Source organism: Penaeus japonicus, unplaced genomic scaffold, assembly GCF_977035675.1.
Source record: "Penaeus japonicus unplaced genomic scaffold, GWHDUDI00000001_assembly GWHDUDI00000030, whole genome shotgun sequence".
NCBI classification, from domain to species: domain Eukaryota; kingdom Metazoa; phylum Arthropoda; class Malacostraca; order Decapoda; family Penaeidae; genus Penaeus; species Penaeus japonicus.
In genome coordinates, this window is record NW_028234432.1 from 9,599,570 (window position 1) to 9,619,425 (window position 19,856).

The window sequence follows — 19,856 nt, forward strand, 5'->3', positions numbered from 1 at the left end:
ATATATATATATATATATCTGTATATATACATATATATACATACATATATATATATATATATATATATATATATATATATATATATGTACATATATATATATATATATATATATATATATATATATATATATATATATATTTCATATTCTATTCATTCTAATTAATCCTCCCAAAGTGATTTACTTATGGAATCCGCATTTTTCTCCAATATAACGAAAGGATCTCCGTCAGCCATGACTCGTGTCTAATATTAGAGTCAGAACTAAGACAAAACTTCACAATGACTACCATTGCAACGAACGAAGAAACTTAACGGCAGAGTAATAAGTATGCCTTCTCTACTTTCGAGCCCCGTATGTTGAAGGGCATGAAACGAGTAGTATAGTCGACAAATTACCAAAAAAAATCGTCTTCAAGCTGGTAATTTATTCCTTTAAACGTGTTTATCCAGATGAAGACGGCAGCGCTGGCCCTGACGCTGGTGCTGGTGGGCGTGGCGTGCGCGGAGTTGGCTCCACCCGAGAGATCCTACAAGATCCTGATGCTGTTGCCAGTATCCTCGAAGAGCCACAGGAATGTCTTCATGCCGGTTGCTGAGGCTCTAGCCGATCGAGGTCACAAGGTGAGGAACAGATGAATGATTGCGGTTAACATTCACGTATTGGCTGACAGGTAGAGTTATCTATATTTTTCTCTCAGTTTTATAATATGTCCTTCAGAGAGTCACAGTCCAGAGATCTAAGTCAGTCAGTCCATCATATATAACGTTAATGATTATAATACTTGATTTCAAGACATCGTTTCTTTATGGTTAACTTTGTGGTTAATTACTTTAGATCGTGATGCTAGTCAACCACCCGCCAGCGTCAAAGCACCCAAACATCCTGGAGATCAACCACGAACTACCCGACTTCAGGGAAGAGAACATGAACATGTTTGAAACACGAGCGGAGCCAGCTGGCGCCTTTGCGTTGTTCGAAACGGCTCTTCCCGCCATTGCCAGGAAGCTGTACAAGGTCCCGAAGGTCAAAGAACTCTATGGCAGAAGAAAGGACTTTGACCTCATTATTATCAATCATATGTTCAATGAGGTAAATGTGGCTTTATTTTTTCCTGGTAGTTTCATTTAATGTTAATTGTTGAGAAATTGTTATAAATCCGAATAATTGAATATAATGATATTTTGCCAACATATATCTTGTAATGACGGATGAAATACAAACCATGATATCAGTAAAGAATTAGAAAAAAAAAACATGTTCAATATGTTCAATGAGGTAATTTGGGATTTTTTTTTTATGTTATATAAATTATTATTTTTAGGTGATACTTCTAATGAGAAATTATTACAAATGGTAAACCAGATGTCACTTAAGCTTATAGTGTACTCTTCGAACATCATTTTATCTGAGTTCAGTCTTCGTTCTCTTAGATAACACACTAATCAGATAGATAAGATATGGAGAGAAAACTTGAATAGTACATTAAGTGAGATAAAGTGAGATAAAATCTGTCACACATGAATATAAACGATTGAAGCAGGTCTTCCGCAAATGCCTTGCTCCGTTTAAGGGAACACTTCTTTTTGTAAGATTTAGTATAAAAAAAATATATTTTGTACTGGTAAAAGGTAAACGAAAACATTTTAGTACAGTAAGAACACGAGTGCCCCTCCATGTTACAGGAAAATATAATTGCTATGTAAACACATACACATCCCAGTTTATGTGAAAATGTTTATGATTCAGTACGAACATCTAAAATATGCTACCCGTAATAACATACATGTCAGTGCCAGTATTAAATAAATATACTCATAGATTTAGTAATAATAAATTCTTTAAATTAACGATAATCATTGCAGTTGTGACATATAAAAATAAAGAGTGGATTCATACAGTAGTAAATAGTATATATTTTTGTTTAACAAAGAATTACGAAATTTCGACTATGCAAAAGATCCCATACAGCCAATTCAAGGGTAGCAGCAAGCATATACAAAATTATTATGCCATTTAGTGAATGCATTGGATAATTTAAAAACTTGAAAAATCATCTTGAGATCATTGCCGAGATCCAAAGACATGTCATCGATATGTGACGAAAAGCTGGAAGATCTCTTTAAACCTTTGTTGCAGGTTGCATACCCCTTCGCCCATGAGATGCCCTTCATCACCATAGCAACGCCGGGAATGGATTACCGCCAGAGCGCTGTGTTTGGCAACGTCTTGAACCCTGCTTACGTACCGCACTCGATGAAGGCTTTCCCTCTTCCTATGAACATGCTACGCCGTGCCCTCAACACTGTAGGAGCCATCATGCTTCCCCTATACTGGCGTCACTTCAGTATTGTTCCACCAGTACAGAAGGAGGTGAGTATCCTGGCGGTACAGAAAATAGTATTTTTATGAATCTATTCCAGACATTAGATTCCAGAGGTTGTGAATTTATTCCGTCGTCTGTGATATAGCAGCAAGCTGTGCCTACGCTGCATATTAACTGCATGTTGTTGATTCTTAAAGTTCCACCAAGAGGTCCATAAGATGTATTAAAAGGCACATAAATGATTTAATTCATGTTTACAAGAATAATGAAGAGGTTTTAGGAAAAACGTAACCTAGGTCAGAGATATTCATTTTGAAGATGTCTGATGCTAAAAATCATTTCAAGAAAGACGTATATATGTGACTATAACTCTTCCAGATCTCAGCCCAGTTCCCGGACCTCCCGCCGCTGCTGGACATTGAACGTAACCAGAGCCTTACCTTACTGAACTCCCACTTCACAATGAATGATGTTCTGCCTCTGCTGCCGTCCCAGGTGGAAGTGGGGGCCATGCACTGTCGCCCTGGCAAGCCCCTTCCTGAGGTGAGATGCGCCGGGGAATCGAGAACTATCTGCTAAACTATTTTGGTGAATATATTAAGAAATACTTTAATATTATGGCGGATCGTTATATCTAAAATCCACCAGGATTTTTCGATGTAAATCATCAATTCAACAGATCTAATGTGATGCGATATCCGACAGGAATTAAAGTCGTGGATCAGCGGCGCATCAGATGGAGTGGTGTACTTCAGTCTTGGTTCTGTAGCACAAGGTCAGTCGATGCCCAAGAAATACCGAGACATGTTTGTGGAAGCCTTCAAGAAGCTCAAACAGCGAGTTGTCTGGAAGTACGAGGTAGAGCTGGAGGGCGTCTCCGACAACGTGCTGATGCGGAAGTGGCTGCCGCAGCAGGATATTCTCGGTGAGTCGATCTTAGCCAATTCTGAGCTGTATGAAATTCCAGGATTTTATCATCTATTTTGATTATATTATATGATAATTATGATATTAGAATGATAATGACAATCACCGTCTTTAAAAATAATAATAATGATAAAATAAAACAATGTGAACGCAACGGAATCTGATCTAAACTGCTTCATGGTAAAGAGCGTTGTGTAAAGTTAGGTAAATACAACATAGACTGTATGGATTCCTAGAAATCTCATGTACTTCACCACCATTTCAGCTCATCCAAATGTTAAGGTCTTCATCACCCACGGAGGACTCCTCAGCACCCAGGAGTCCTTCTACCACTCCACGCCAGTCCTTGCGGTCCCTATCTTCGGGGATCAGCCGAAGAATGGCATGAACATAGAATCCAACGGCCTCGGTCTGATGCTGGTGTGGGAGGAGCTGACGGTCGACCTCATCGTCAGCAGTCTCCTGGAAATCATCTATAATCCCAAGTAAGGAAGGGATACGATTCTCTTCGGTGCTATCTTTATAGCTTCTCAGTCTACTGTTCTCTCATTTTATCCTTGTAGGTCAAGCATTAGTTATTGGGTCTTTGGTAAGTGAAGCCATCGCTTTTGATCATATACATATATATATATAATTTATATATTTATATATATATAAGTTATATATAAATATATATATATAATTGTTTCTTCTGTCGACTGAGCATGGTTTGGGAGTAAATAAAATTCTGCAAGATTCCATGATTTTATTTGATACAGAGTTTGTCTCCCACCTCTCTGCCTATAAAGCATATGAAATGCTATATGTTTAAGAATTCTGTGTGAAATCCTCACTGACATTCGACCCTCAACTTCAGGTATAAAACTAAGGCTGTGGAAGTGCAGGGTCCCCTCCGCGACCAGCCCGACAGCCCGAAGGACCGAGCGGTGTTCTGGACCGAGTACGTGATCCGGCACAAGGGCGCGCCCCGGCTGCGGTCTCCAGCGGCGAAGCTCTCGTGGGTCGAGTACCTCATGCTGGACGTGCTCCTCGCGCTCCACGTCGCTGTGCTCGTCGCGGTCTATGTGCTCCGCCGTGTCCTGGGAGCCATCGCCTCGCGGGTCTTCGGCTCCCAGACCACAGGCAAGAAGAAGACGGAGTAAGGCTTTGCTTCCTGGTTTCCTGGATTTATGTACATATTTATTTTCTAGCTCTATTTCACACTCTTTTTTTTTACCAATGAACAAATACAAATAAACTGAACTTAATGGCTTTTGTAATTCATTTTATAGCAATAAACCTGGGAATATGAAATACCTACGTATTTTATTACAATTTTCGCCTTTTTGATAAACAGCATAATATATTCATGGCCTAGGATTAGTCGTTGGGCAGTCGTTGCCCACTGATACTATGTTGCATTTTTCAAACCCAGCTTAGACCATTATGCACAGTCCTTCCACTGCACGGCTATTTAGGGAAATGAGCTTCGTCCACACGTGCTTCCTTAAGTTTCATTGGCAATTATGACGTTTAAGGATATTCGTCATCAAATCTGCCTCGGGACGTCACGTATCCTGATGCCCAGGAATTTGGATAAGATCAATTGAATTAATCTTAAATTAATAAGGAATTTCTGCACTTTATGCAAGTATCCATTTCTCTCGCAGTCAAGAATACTAGGAATATTCATTACTAACGAAGGGAGTAAAAAATACACTAGTTTCTCCAATACTATTTTGATTACGATATTGTATAGAAAATGCAAATCGCTTATTAGGAATTTAAAATTTGTAGTTTGATCCCAGTGAAATGAAAAAAAAAATATATATATCATCACTATAAATAAAGAAAAATAAGGATTTGAATAATAAGCTATGGAATCCGGCCTCGTATCTGCACCAAAAAGATCTTAATCCAAAGTTGAGGAATTCATTACCTTTTCTTGTTGACTTCGTAAAGAAAGTTCCGGTAAATCTTAACAGCAGTGTGCAAATTGTAGATATATTAGTATTTGCAAATTATAGGTAAAATAGTAATGTGAATATTGTAGATACCCAAGTTCAATTCCTTGCCAACACTTACTCTCACTCATTTCTCTAACAACATATGCAGAAAGATCGTTTTCAAATTTGAGTTTACTGAAACGTGTAAAGGACGTGTCTGGACTGTAAGAACAATCACTTCACTTTGCAGAGGAAGTGAAGTCCAAGCAGTTAGCTTTGTGAATTATAAACCAAGGGGAAAATTATTTATTTAAAAAGTAATGTAATATATAGTTACATCGTACGTAATTCGTTTGTCTTTTTACCATTGTAAATACCTGTTGATATGCTGTTGTTGAATATTTTTGTCATACGGTAATGCTAAAAGGAAAATTAATAATATTAATTAATATTACTAATTATAATATAATAATTATAATATGATAATTATAATAAGTTAGGTCAAGAGAAAGTGACCGTAGTCCTGTGTTTTATTTTCTAAAACAATCTGTTTTGAGTTTATTATCTTTTTAAATGATATTCCACAAAACAGCCCATATTTTTTCATTAAATGAGACTTATTCACAAGGTCAACCCAATCCAATTTATATGTTTTAGGACAAAATATCGCTCATTTTGGTTGCATCTGGGGAGAAGAGAGCACACTTGGATAAACATTCAAGTTTCTCCAAATCATAATTACATAAATTTCCGTAATGTTCCCACGTTTCGATGACGTCATAACCAAAACTCTCCCTCTGTAACGACCCTCATTCATATCTGGGTTCGATCAAGTCTCTATCTCCTTTGGTTCCTGAGATATAAGATCCTCCGTTTATATTGTAAAAGTGTATATCCTACAACCTCGCAGCAAAATCCTGAACAGCAGAGGTATTGGAAATTCATAATACTTCCGGATGGGCAACGAAATACAAATTTTCATGGTTTCAGAGTATGCCATAGGCAACGTGCTCCAACTTTAATACGCCCTTTTGGACATTTTTGTCTTGGTTTCTGCTTCGTTTATAAGTAATTCTCGATAAGATTATTATTTATTTATTTTTTTTTTTTTTTAGCCCTCGCTATAGGGTGGCGTAGCAGAAGATGCATGGCACCCTGGCTAATGAGGACATGGATAGCCCAGGGTCTACATAATCCAGTCTGCCGAAGGACCGACGTAGGATCATGTGTAGACGAAGCGATGTAAAAGTCGATATATCCATTCGTGTGTTGAGGCGCACGAGGAGAGAAAGATGATATTTCTCTTGGCTTATGTATGTGAACACACACATACAAACACACACGCGCGCGCACGCACTACAACAATATTAGTGCTAAATGCAACTCGAATCATTTCAAATATGTTCGTTCTAGAATTTCTTGACAGTCGTTATTTTGGTCTATGAGTCATCATTTGAATTTGAATAAACACTATCTCTGATCTCACCAGGGTTCGTAAGGTAAGAGTACTCGAAAGACGTTTATCATGCTGATATGCAAGGACACGAGGGCAGCTGAAAGCGTTGTTGATGATGACGAAAAGCATGACTGAGTGCCTAAAGCAATAACTTTTCTTTGACAAACAAATACATGTATATATACATATATATGTACGTATGTGTGTGTATGTTTGTATGAATATAGATAAACTAAAAGAGCAACGTGACTCCCAAATAAATGATCTGCCTTGGGGGAATAAAATTGCAACATGGCAACTACTTTACTCACAGGACACAGGACGTTGTCCAAGACAGTTCACTAGTTTAGTGTCGTTGCTGTGTTCAGCCGCAGACGACAAGCAGTTACGAGTCGCACGGATTAACTCTGAAAGGGTAAACTAATTTCATTAAATTCAAGTAAATATTAGTTAAGTGCCGGAAAGTAACGATTTCTTAAGGAAATCATTATGTGCTTGCACCCGTTGCCAAGGGGATAACTCCCAAGCACAAGGCTTCAATATTCATTCAAAAATAAATCTGCGATATAACAGTATATCAAGAATCGACACTGAAAACAGGCAAAGAGCATCATGGGAAAGGTCAGATGCTTTGTGATTTCTGAATGGATTCACTCGTCGATATACAAATTAACAAATTAACACATCTATTTAAGTGCTTAGAGGATGGACATAAAACACCCCAGAAAAATATATCAAAGGAACAGAAAAAGAAAACATATTAATCAAGGAATAACTCGATTTTAGACGAAAAAACAATACAGGAATTAAAAGATTAATAATAATAATAATAATAATCATTCTTATTATCATAACAAAAACCGACAGGCATCTCAAAAAGTACCATAGGAAAGATACTACATTCCCGTCCTCCGACAATATATATATATATATATATATATATATATATATATATATACATATATACATATATATGTGTGTGTGTATGTATGTATGTATATGTTTTCTTCTTTTTAGTATATGAATATTTTATAAATTACATCAGTTATGTTATGCATCCACCTACATATATCGTCAGAATCATAGGATAATTACCTTCTATTGTAAGTTCATTTTATTACCACTTTATTGAAACTATTATCAACACCTTGTTCTATATCGTTAAATTCTGTTCTTCCAGCAGACACAACCCGCCTCTTTTTATTCATTAATTATTATCATCATTTATTTCCATCCCATCCTGTAATTCTAAGGATAATCGTCTGTTATTCCGGTAAACAAATGACAATCGATGACGTAATGGGTAGGCTGCGGGTATTTTTTTCCGCTGGTATAAATTGAGGCTTAAAAGAGGTCATATATAGAATAAATATGAAAAAAAAATGATGTCACTGGAGTATTATGTGATTATTTTATTTCGCTCGATATCAAAAATAACAAATGATGTATTCATTCGTTCATCAGTGAAAACATTATGGTCGTGATATTTTAGAATTTATCATAGTTTGCCCTTCCATTTTTTTTTTTTGTTCTATCTTTATCAGTTATTTATTTTACAGTGTAAAAAATCCTTCAAATTTTATGAATATTTAAAAATGTCGAGGTTGACTCGGATTTCTTATTTTTCCATATTCTTTGCAACATTACAAAACAGGAAAATATTTACTGACTTAGAAAAGTGTCTCCTACTTATATATTGCGAAAAATAAAGGCTGCGATAGTCTGGCACATTGCTAAAATAGACACACACACACACACATACACATACACATACATACACATACGCATACACACACACCAAGAACCCATATTCACACACGTGCATAATGTACAGTGTACACTATGCACTGTACACGCACTCACACCTCTCGCATAAGCGGCCCTACAACATATCAACGTATCAATTAGTATATGTATTTATTGGCGGTCGGCTGCGATAAAGTTGAAAAAAAAAAGAAAAACACGATAGTGACGAGTACTTTTTTTCATTTTACAATAGAATTCTTGTCTCGGCTATTGAAATTTCTTAAGATTATTTAGACCCTAAACTACCATTTTTGGTTCGTATTTTTTTATATATATAATTTCCAGTTTCACAAGATACCTAATCCAGTGATTTCGCCCATACCCCCCCTCCCCTCCCCCAAGATACCCAAGGGCCCCCAATCTTGTTGGCTGCAATTAGTCTAAGAAGGATACAGCCGTTTTAGAAGGAATTGCCCCGTTTATTCCCCAATATCAGTCTAATTCTGACGCAACGAGAGGAATTTTGAAATGGAAGGACTAATTGTTTGGTAGTGTGTTTGTGGGCGGGAGAGAGGGTGTGTGCGCGCGCGCGTTTGATTCAAAATGATGGCAAACGGGTGCGTTTAGATTTGAGAAAAGTATCAGTCGTACAAACATGATAACATTATCAGTCTTACGACACTCTATAAAACTTGGAAGATATTTACAAATTGCTAGTTTCCACAACAAGCTCAGTATACCAAATCGTTGTTCACGATGGCTTTACGCAATCAAGGTGGTATTCTCTTGTAGAATGAATTAAGATAAAACACACCGTAATTAATTACTGCGATAATATCACAGGTCGAGGGAGAATTACTTGTTACCTTGACATTAACGGCGTAGGAAGAAGGTTAAGGTTACTACTAAAATAACATAGTAGATCCAAGTTACGGAACCATAAAGATAACTACAATTCAAACACAGCATAAAGTAGACAATGACTTACTCATACCCTAATAGTCAGGAACAAACATTCTAGCACTACCGTTACTGCTTGCAACGGTGAGAGACCCGAGCAGGTGTCCTGGTGACGGTGTCATTCAAATTCTCCGTTGTGCGTTATTGAATATGCTTGAACAAAAAAAAAAGATTTATTATTTATTATTCACCACGCTTTGGTGCAAGGTTCTTCAGAGTACGGGTTGCAAACTAGTGGTCAGTAGCTCACTGCTTTCCATTCAAAAGGATAGTGATCTAAAATAAATAAAGAATGCCTATGAAATAAAAAAAGAAAGAAAGAAAGAAAAGTATAAGAAGATAAGGTACATAACCAACAAAAAAGCGTAAGGGATAACAGGTGTAAAAACTATCGATCAATCAGCATTGTTGTCCAATGGGGGCTTGAGGGTATTACAGGAAACCGATGAAAAAAAATGCTCTTTAACAATTCATTTATTTTCCTACCAAACGCTGTGGAGGAAGTTGTATTTTTCATTACTTTAATTATCATTATATCATTGTTATTATTATTACTCGTAGCAGTAGAAGTGGTAACAATTAGAACTACTACTACTACTACCACCACTCCTACTACTACTACCACCACCACTCCTACTACTACTACCACCACTCCTACTACTACCACCACTCCTACTACTACTACCACTCCTACTACTACCACCACTCCTACTACTACCACCACTCCTACTACTACCACCACTCCTACTACTACCACCACTCCTACTACTACCACCACTCCTACTACTACCACCACTCCTACTACTACTACCACCACCACTCCTACTACTACTACCACTCCTACTACTACCACCACTCCTACTACTACCACCACTCCTACTACTACCACCACCACTCTTACTACCACTCCTACTACTACCACCACTCCTACTACTACTACTCCTACTACTACCACCACTCCTACTACTACCACTCCTACTACTACCACTCCTACTACTACCACCACTCCTACTACTACTACCACTCCTACTACTACCACCACTCCTACTACTACCACTCCTACTACTACCACCACTCCTACTACTACTACCACTCCTACTACTACCACCACTCCTACTACTACCACCACTCCTACTACTACCACCACTCCTACTACTACCACTCCTACTACTACCACTCCTACTACTACCACTCCTACTACTACCACCACTCCTACTACTACCACCACTCCTACTACTACCACCACTCCTACTACTACCACCACTCCTACTACTACCACCACTCCTACTACTACCACTCCTACTACTACCACCACTCCTACTACTACCACCACTCCTACTACTACCACCACCACTCCTACTACTACTACCACTCCTACTACTACCACCACTCCTACTACTACCACCACTCCTACTACTACCACCACTCCTACTACTACTACCACTCCTACTACTACTACTCCTACTACTACCACCACTCCTACTACTACTACCACTCCTACTACTACCACCACTCCTACTACTACCACCACTCCTACTACTACCACTCCTACTACTACCACCACTCCTACTACTACCACTCCTACTACTACCACCACTCCTACTACTACCACCACTCCTACTACTACCACCACTCCTACTACTACCACCACTCCTACTACTACCACCACTCCTACTACTACTACCACCACTCCTACTACTACCACCACTCCTACTACCACCACTCCTACTACTACTACCACCACTCCTACTACTACTACCACCACTCCTACTACTACCACCACTCCTACTACCACCACTCCTACTACTACTACCACCACTCCTACTACTACTACCACTCCTACTACTACCACCACTCCTACTACCACCACTCCTACTACTACTACCACCACTCCTACTACTACTACCACCACTCCTACTACTACTACCACTCCTACTACTACCACCACTCCTACTACTACTACCACTCCTACTACTACCACCACTCCTACTACTACTACCACCACTCCTACTACTACTACCACCACTCCTACTACTACTACCACCACTCCTACTACTACCACTCCTACTACTACCACCACTCCTACTACTACCATCACTCCTACTACTACCACCACTCCTACTACTACTACCACCACTCCTACTACCACCACTCCTACTACTACCACCACTCCTACTACTACCACCACTCCTACTACTACCACCACTCCTACTACTACTACCACCACTCCTACTACCACCACTCCTACTACTACCACCACTCCTACTACTACCACCACTCCTACTACTACTACCACCACTCCTACTACTACCACCACTCCTACTACTACTACTACTACCACCACTCCTACTACTACCACCACTCCTACTACTACCACCACTCCTACTACTACTACCACCACTCCTACTACTACCACCACTCCTACTACTACTACTACCACCACCACTCCTACTACTACTCCTGCTACTACTACCACCACTCCTACTACTACTACTACTATTACTACTGTATGTACACCACTTAATTCATGCATGTATGAGAGTGATCTAAAGAGCTTCCTTTTTTCAACCTCCAGCTACCACCTTTCCCTCTGGAATACTTAATTGCTCGTTATATCCGGTGGTTTGGTTAACGTGAACTATATTGTCGTTTTATAAGATAGTAATGGCAAGAGGTCAAAAGTCCTGAAAAATAATCATATAATCCTAGTAGTGGAGTTTCCGGATATCATCACAGAACGTGGTGTTGATGCTGCTAGCCTGTACCTCGGATTGACGGCGGCGAGGAGGGAGGGAGGGCGGGCGGGAGGGCGGGCGGGCGGGCTTGCGGGCAAAAGAAGGAGAAAGGGAGAATACAGAAACGGATGGACAACCGGGAAGGGGGGGAGGGGCCTATGAGTGCGACGGTGCCACATGTGCGGGACTGTGTGTGTTACGAAACTTCTGCAGGCAATAAGACACACACACACAGAGGTGTGTGTGTATGTTTGTGTGAATGCATGCATTTATGTATTTATGTAAGAGAGAAAGAGAGAGAGAGAGTCACAGATAGTAACAAAACCACCAACGTACTCATCATCACTTTGTAAATTCCCTCCTTCTCTCTCTCTCCCTTCCCTCCCTCTCTCCCTTTCTCTCTCTTTTTCTCTCCGCCCCCATCTCTCTTTCTCTCTTTCTCTCTCTCTCTCTCTCTCTCTCTCTCTCTCTCTCTCTCTCTCTCTCTCTCTCTCTCTCTCTCTCTCTCTCTCTCTTGCTCTTTCTCTCTTTTTTGCTCCCCCCCCTCTCTCTCTTTTTCTCCCTCTCTCCCTCTCTCTCTCTCTCTCTTTCTCTCTCTCTCTGTCTCTGTCTCTCTCTCTCTCTCTCTTTCTTTCTTTCTTTCTCCCCCCCCCCCTCTCTCTTCTTCTTTCTTCTCTCTCTCTCTCTTTCATCTCTCTCTCTTTCTTTCTTCTCCCCCCCTCTCTCTATTTCTCTCTCTCTCTTTTTCGCTCTCCCTCTCTCTCTCTCCCTCTCTCTCTCTCTCTCTCTCTCTCTCCCTCTCTCTCTCTCTCTCTCTCTCTCTCTCTCTTGCTCTTTCTCTCTCTTTTGCTCCCCCCCCCTCTCTCCCTTTCTCTCCCTCTCTCCCACTCTCTCTGACTCTCTCTTTCTCTCCCTCTCTCCCACTCTCTCTGACTCTCTCTTTCTCTCTCTCTCTGTCTCTCTCTCTCTTTCTTTCTTTCTTTCTTTCTTTCTTTCTTTCTTTCTTTCCCCCCCCCCCCCCTCTTCTTCTTCTTTCTCTCTCTCTCTCTCTCTCTCTCTCTCTCTCTCTCTCTCTCTCTCTCTCTCCCCCCCTCCCTCCCTCTCTCTCTCTCTCTCTCTCTCTCTCTCTCACACACACACTAATATCAAAACAGTTAGTATGGCGTCCAATCGCAAAGGACTTTTACCCAGATGAAGATCCCGGCGCCTGCCTTCGTGCTTGTGCTGGTGGGCGTGGCGTGCGCGGAGTTGGCTCCACCCGAGAGATCCTACAAGATCCTGATGCTGTTGCCAGTATCCTCGAAGAGCCACAGGAATGTCTTCATGCCGGTTGCCGAGGGATTAGCCGACCGAGGGCACAAGGTGAGGGATTGATGACGATTGAGTGCATTACCAGCCTTATATCCTAATAAAGTTATGGTTCAATAAATAAAAGATACTAATAAGAAGTACTCAACATTTACAAGATCAACAGACTATAATATGGCTCTGTTAATCTTATTCATTTATGTAAAGTAGTTGAATTTTTCTTTTCATTTTTTGTGGTTGACTTTTCTTCTTTTTTGTGGTTGACTTATCTTTTCTTTTTTTGTGGTTGACTTTTCTTCTTTTTTTTGTGGTTGACTTTTTTCTTTTTTTGTGGTTGACTTTTCTTCTTTTTGTGGTTGACTTTTTTCTTTTTTTGTGGTTGACTTTTCTTGTTTTTTGTGGTTGACTTTTTTTTTTTTGTGGTTGACTTTTTTCTTTTTTGTGGTTGACTTTTCTTCTTTTTTGTGGTTGACTTTTTTCTTTTTTTGTGGTTGACTTTTTTCTTTTTTTGTGGTTGACTTTTTTCTTTTTTTGTGGTTGACTTTTTTCTTTTTTTGTGGTTGATTTTTTTCTTTTTTTGTGGTTGACTTTTTTCTTTTTTTGTGGTTGACTTTTCTTCTTTTTTTGTGGTTGACTTTTTTCTTTTTTTGTGGTTGACTTTTCTTCTTTTTTTGTGGTTGACTTTTTTCTTTTTTTGTGGTTGACTTTTTTCTTTTTTTGTGGTTGACTTTTCTTCTTTTTTTGTGGTTGACTTTTTTCTTTTTTTGTGGTTGACTTTTCTTCTTTTTTTGTGGTTGACTTTTCTTCTTTTTTTGTGGTTGACTTTTCTTTTTTTGTGGTTGACTCTATTTTCTTAACTTCAGATCGTGATGCTGGCCAATAACCCGCCGGCGTCAAAGCATCCGAACATTGAGGAATTCGACCACGACCTTCCCGACTTCAAAGTTGAGGGGATGGATCTCTTTGCAACTCGAGCGGACCCGTCTGGCGTGTTTAACCTGTTCCAGAAAGCTCTTCCTGAAATTGCCAAGAAGCTGTACAAGGTTCCCGTAGTTAAAGAGCTCTATGATAGAAGAAAGGAATTTGACGTCGTCGTTATTGACCACATGTTTAATGAAGTGAGTTTGACGAGATTCCTTTGTGCGTTTTTGTTTACTGTTGATATTTCAGGCGTTCTGATTGTGTTATGAGATATTTGTACAGATGGTATATATTGAAATACCACTCACTGTCACTTGTTGAAGGACTTTTGATACTGATGACTGAGAGATGAAGCTAGATTTTCCTAGAGATGGGTTTTCCATTCTAGGTTAGAAAACGTCATAAAAATATAATGGGTATACATATTTACCTTATAGTATGTGAATTTATTTTCCATTCGACAGAAGGAACTGTTTCAGACGTAAACATTAACCGGAGTTCATGATAAATACATAGCCTTTGTTAAAGAAGAACTTAAACATAAAAAAAAAGATTCAGATGATTCCCACTAGCATGATTTTGCCTCGAAGATTGTTGATGATAAGATCGACATTGCCACTTATAAAGCGACGAGATGATGATCACTGATGGTATAGATAAAGTCAAAATTCCTGTGATCTTTAGTCAATTTGTCGAAGAATCACTGCAACAATTAAGATTCATAGTCTTGTCATCAACCTCACAGCGGGAAACTGACCTCACTTTTACCACAGGTTGTATATCCCTTCGCCCACGAGATGCCCTTCATCACCATAGCAACGCCAGGCATGGATTCTCGCCAAAGCGCTGTCTTGGGCAACGTCTTGAACCCTGCCTATGCACCCAGTCTGATGAAGAGTTACCCACTCCCTATGGGCATGCTGCATCGCTTTCTCAATGCTGTCGAACACATCATGTCTGCCGTAAACTGGCGGCACTTGGATGTCCTTCCGCCTGTACAGAAGGAGGTGACTATCATTGTAACCAACCTACGTGACCTACCATCTGATAGCTATCCATCACATATGTATATCTCTCTAAAGTCCTGACACTTCATCCCTCTAGAAACTTGGCCTCATAGTCTTCAGACACTTTTTAATATTCGAGGGAGCATCTCTGTCTTCTTGCTAATTCACAGTATCTCTAACGTGATTACAAAACGTGATTGTCATTCAATTATATATTGTTTCATACCACTTTGTGACTCACACTTCTGAACCTGGTTCACCATGAAATAAAAGTACAGTTTCAATGATTTATTAGATGAGAATCGAATTACAGGTACATGGGATGACTAACATGGTCAAAATCAAGTTTTGGTCAGGTCAAGGTAGGAGTGAAAGTTTGCACGCATGGAAGGAATTAGTTTCCCATTATCAAGGTGTGTTCATGATGGGGTATTAGTGAAGATTCTTCGTGTAGGTTGCTGTGAGCTTTTGTGTATTAAGATACTGATAACAGAGAGGGTTTGATTTATGGACATCTGACGAGATTCGTAGAGGTTACAGTTCTAGAATTTCTAAGGTCCAAAGATGTTATAACTCGCCAAAGTAGAGAAACACAATAGTTGTAGATTTAGAGATGCGAAGATGAGGCAATGATGCCGTAAATGTAGCTTGATGGGCAATCAGCTGTTTGTGGTTCTAAAGAGTATTAAGGAAAATAAGTATGTCAGGAAATGAAGTCCTTTTGCGTTTCAGTGTGAACTGATATGAATGAGAAGAGTTTCTGTTATAGCAGTTCAGCGCTAACAGGAGATATAGATTTGTCTAACAAAGTCCCCATGTGATCTGATACAAATAGTAGGTATGAGTTGCGACTGAGGGGCGAATCGACGGGTATAGTTTTCCAAAGAGATATATTCAAAATTCAGTTAGGAGGTAAGTTCAAATCATCTGGTAAACATTTAAGTGCTAGTAGTAGCGTTCTCTTTTCTATGCATTGCGGTGCGTACATACGAGATAAAGTGACAAAAATGAGTGTGGCTTGGTGAGATGATTACTTGTTTACATAGAGCACTAGCAATGTGAGTCCAGGTCGAAAAATCACTGGATACCCTCTGGGTGTGGTTCTTGTGTGCTTGCATATAAACGGATTTTGATGAACACCAGAGAACACACACACACACACACACACACACACATATATATATATATATATATATATATATATATATATATATATATATATATATAGGCAAGAGAGAAAGAAAGATCTTTTGAAAGTGATAGTAACAGTGCTTCTTGAACTAAATTCTCACTGTTGAAGCTAAGTCACTGCATCAGCTTTCTGAATGATCCTGAGAGGAGAATACCAGTTTCTAGCATTTCATTACACTGAGTGTGATATTGCATTTATAATACTCAGAAGGTGTGTAATGCTTGTATAAATACAGATTTCCTGTCTCCAGATTTCAGCCCAGTTCCCGGATCTCCCATCACTGCTAGACATTGAACGTAACCAGAGCCTTACCTTACTGAACTCCCACTTCACGATGAACGGTGTTCTGCCTCTGCTGCCGTCCCAGGTGGAAGTGGGGGCCATGCACTGTCGCCCTGGCAAGCCCCTTCCAGAGGTGAGGTTCTGTATTTTACAAAGAAGTCCAATTGAATATTTTGTTGGTGATATCAGCATCCGCATGGGTAAAATGGCTGTATGTCCTTAAGTTTGATATTAGGCTTTGTAGCTGCGAATCATTTGATTACTAATATAATGTGAAACAGGATTTAGAATCTTGGATCAGTGGCGCAGGATCGGAGGGAGTCGTATACTTCAGTCTTGGTACTGTGGCTCAAGGTCACTCGATGCCCAAGAAATACCGAGACATGTTTGTAGAAGCCTTCAAAAAAATCAAACAACGAGTTATCTGGAAGTACGAGGTAGAGCTGGAGGGTATCTCCGATAACGTGCTGATGCGGAAATGGTTGCCACAGCAGGATATTCTCGGTGAGTAGATGATAGCCAATTCATCAGTACTACCATCATTGTAATATAAGAATTGTGACTGCAACGGAATTTAACAGTACCTGATTACTGGGAAACAAAGTGTTAGGCAAAGTTAGGTAGATATAGCTACGACAGAACAGATTCCTGGAAGTGGGTCTTTCACATACTTCACCACTACTTCAGCTCATCCAAACGTTAAGGTCTTCATCACCCACGGAGGACTCCTCAGCACCCAGGAGTCCTTCTACCACTCCACGCCAGTCCTTGCTGTCCCTATCTTTGGGGATCAGCCTAAGAATGGCTTGAATATACAAGACAGCGGCCTCGGTCTGATGCTGGTGTGGGAGGAGCTGACGGTCGACCTCATCGTCAGCAGTCTCCAGGAAATCATTTCTAATCCCAAGTAAGGAACAATTCTCCGATGTGTGATATTCGAATACTGTCCTTATAGCTTTTCTATAAGGGCATGCGCACACACAGACGCATGCACACACACACGCACATAGTTCCTCTAGAGCTTTTCTATCTACTCACTGTAAACTTGTAGGCCGAACGGTATTTGTAACTTGCTGTGATTGAATTAATTATAGTCTTTAAAAAATGAGAGAATAAAAATATATTTCGTTGCATATCATGTAATGGCATAACTGATTCATTAAACATGCATACGTCAAGGACACAAACAGCGACACATATAGATAAACACGAACAGTCCTCACATATACAAGCATGCTCTCAGCAACCCCAACAACAGAGGCCTCGAATCCTCACGAGCATACTGTTCTTAACCTCAGGTACGAGACGACGGCCGCTGAAGTGCAAAGCTCCCTCCGCGACCAGCCCGACAGCCCGAAGGACCGAGCGGTGTTCTGGACCGAGTACGTGATCCGGCACAAGGGCGCGCCCCGGCTGCGGTCTCCAGCGGCGAAGCTCTCGTGGGTCGAGTACCTCATGCTGGACGTGCTCCTCGCGCTCCACGTCGCTGTGCTCGTCGCGGTCTATGTGCTCCGCCGTGTCCTGGGAGCCATCGCCTCGCGGGTCTTCGGCTCCCAGACCACAGGCAAGAAGAAGAAGAAGCGGGAGTGAGGCTTTGCTCATTAGTTCTTACACACACACGCAAATGATGTAACTTCAGGGAAACAAAAAAGGAATGTGAAATTCAAAATATGAAAGATGAAATAGAGGTCTTATAAGCAACAACGCCAACAAGAAGATAATAGAAGAAAAAATGGAACATGATTATAATCGAAGAAAGAAACTCAGGAAATATATATATATATATATATATATATATATATATATATATATATATATATATATAAACATATACATATTGTGGAGGGTTTTCAAACCTCGCCTTGGAGAGAAGCAACAGAATCCAGATGGTCTGTATATCCCTTGCGTGGGAGCAAGAGTTTATTTTTGTCATTGTTTTAGTTACCCCAGCTCGTTTTAAGTGTCCCCACCCTTTCCATTTTACTTAAGTTACTCTTTATATTGATTTTTTTCTAAGCTTTGCTGCTTACGTTTTCTTGATATTTCGTTTTGTTCTTTTAGTTAATTGCTTGTCCTTTATTTTTATGTTTGTAAAAGTTGGCATCCGTATTATTTTAGTCAATGGTTTTAACAATATTGGTAATCTTTTTAATTGTTCATTTTGAGATTTAGATTTATTTTACGAATGACTTTTTTCTTATTGGTCTTATATATGAGCAAGAGGGGTTTCATCCATTTCAGCCCAGTTGTGTGTTGTGTTTTTTCTCATATATATGTAAATATTTTACCATTTTGTGTTTTTATCTTTTAATTGATTCTATTCTTGTTTCCCGTCACTGGCATCGTTCTTTTAGTATATTACCGATGTCTGTGACGTCATGAGTTATTTCAATGCTTGATTTTACAATGGTTTTAATCATTTCTATAACTTATTACTTGATTATGGTTTTCATGCTTTAGTGTCTGTTTTGTATATTTTTCAAATTTTAAATATTTTTATCATTACACGTCCAACTAATGAGTATGACGTCATACACGCTCTTGTATAAATACGGAACCGCCGAAACAATAAAGGAGAGATATATCAGGAACCGTGTTTGTGTTACCCCCTCTGGATTTACTTCAGCCTGAGACGATACCAGAACAAAGGTTGTACTGAGCAAACTTCCTTTCATTTGCCTAGGTCATTTGCTGGACATTGTCTTTTTGTTTTATTTTTTCCGTGTTTTTATTGTTTTCAAGCCTTTTAGTTGGATTTTAGACCGAAATCTTTCAGGATTCGGCTTTCCATTTCCGGTTTTAGACCTCAGTTTTTCTTCTCTCTTTTTTTTTCTTTTTTTTTCCTTTTAGCGTCATAATTAGTATTTTTTTTAACGTAAGTTGATTTTTTTCATAACGTAGCGCTTTTTTTTTTACCTTAGTGCCTTAAGCACAGTTTTATTAATTCAATTTAATTTTATTATCTTTTATCTCGTGTTTTTAATGCTAGGATAGCCACAAGGCCTTTTCCAATATTATTCTGCTCGGGTACATATACAAATCCACGTAAGATCCTGGACCTTTCCCCGCTA

General features: G+C 39.4%; 2 protein-coding genes across 4 annotated transcripts in view; both read left to right on the top strand.

Moving 5' to 3' along the window:
* Positions 1 to 4,546, top strand: part of LOC147468197 (UDP-glycosyltransferase UGT5-like) — a 7,361-nt gene extending 2,815 nt beyond the window's left edge. For both annotated transcript variants that reach the window (XM_086555029.1, XM_086555028.1), the window contains exons 2-8: positions 453 to 623; positions 838 to 1,092; positions 2,140 to 2,373; positions 2,705 to 2,869; positions 3,032 to 3,251; positions 3,519 to 3,738; positions 4,110 to 4,546. In XM_086555029.1, the coding sequence (XP_086411155.1) occupies positions 453 to 623; positions 838 to 1,092; positions 2,140 to 2,373; positions 2,705 to 2,869; positions 3,032 to 3,251; positions 3,519 to 3,738; positions 4,110 to 4,395 (1,551 nt within the window). In that variant the 3' untranslated portion in view covers positions 4,396 to 4,546. The remainder of the gene's footprint in view (positions 1 to 452; positions 624 to 837; positions 1,093 to 2,139; positions 2,374 to 2,704; positions 2,870 to 3,031; positions 3,252 to 3,518; positions 3,739 to 4,109) is intronic.
* A 2,341-nt stretch (positions 4,547 to 6,887) lies between these two features.
* On the top strand, positions 6,888 to 19,376 carry LOC122263303 (UDP-glycosyltransferase UGT5). Of its 2 annotated transcripts, none has more exons than XM_086555025.1 (8): positions 6,888 to 7,049; positions 13,267 to 13,437; positions 14,247 to 14,501; positions 15,078 to 15,311; positions 16,754 to 16,918; positions 17,067 to 17,289; positions 17,473 to 17,692; positions 18,084 to 19,376. In XM_086555025.1, the coding sequence occupies exons 2-8, from the start codon at positions 13,267 to 13,269 to the stop codon at positions 18,373 to 18,375; spliced, it is 1,560 nt and encodes a 519-aa protein (XP_086411151.1). In that variant the 5' UTR covers positions 6,888 to 7,049; the 3' UTR covers positions 18,376 to 19,376. The 2 variants fall into 2 exon arrangements, with proteins under 2 accessions (XP_086411151.1, XP_086411152.1); XM_086555026.1 differs by having other exon boundaries at positions 6,962 to 7,049; positions 13,254 to 13,437.
* The last annotated feature ends 480 nt before the right edge of the window (positions 19,377 to 19,856 follow it).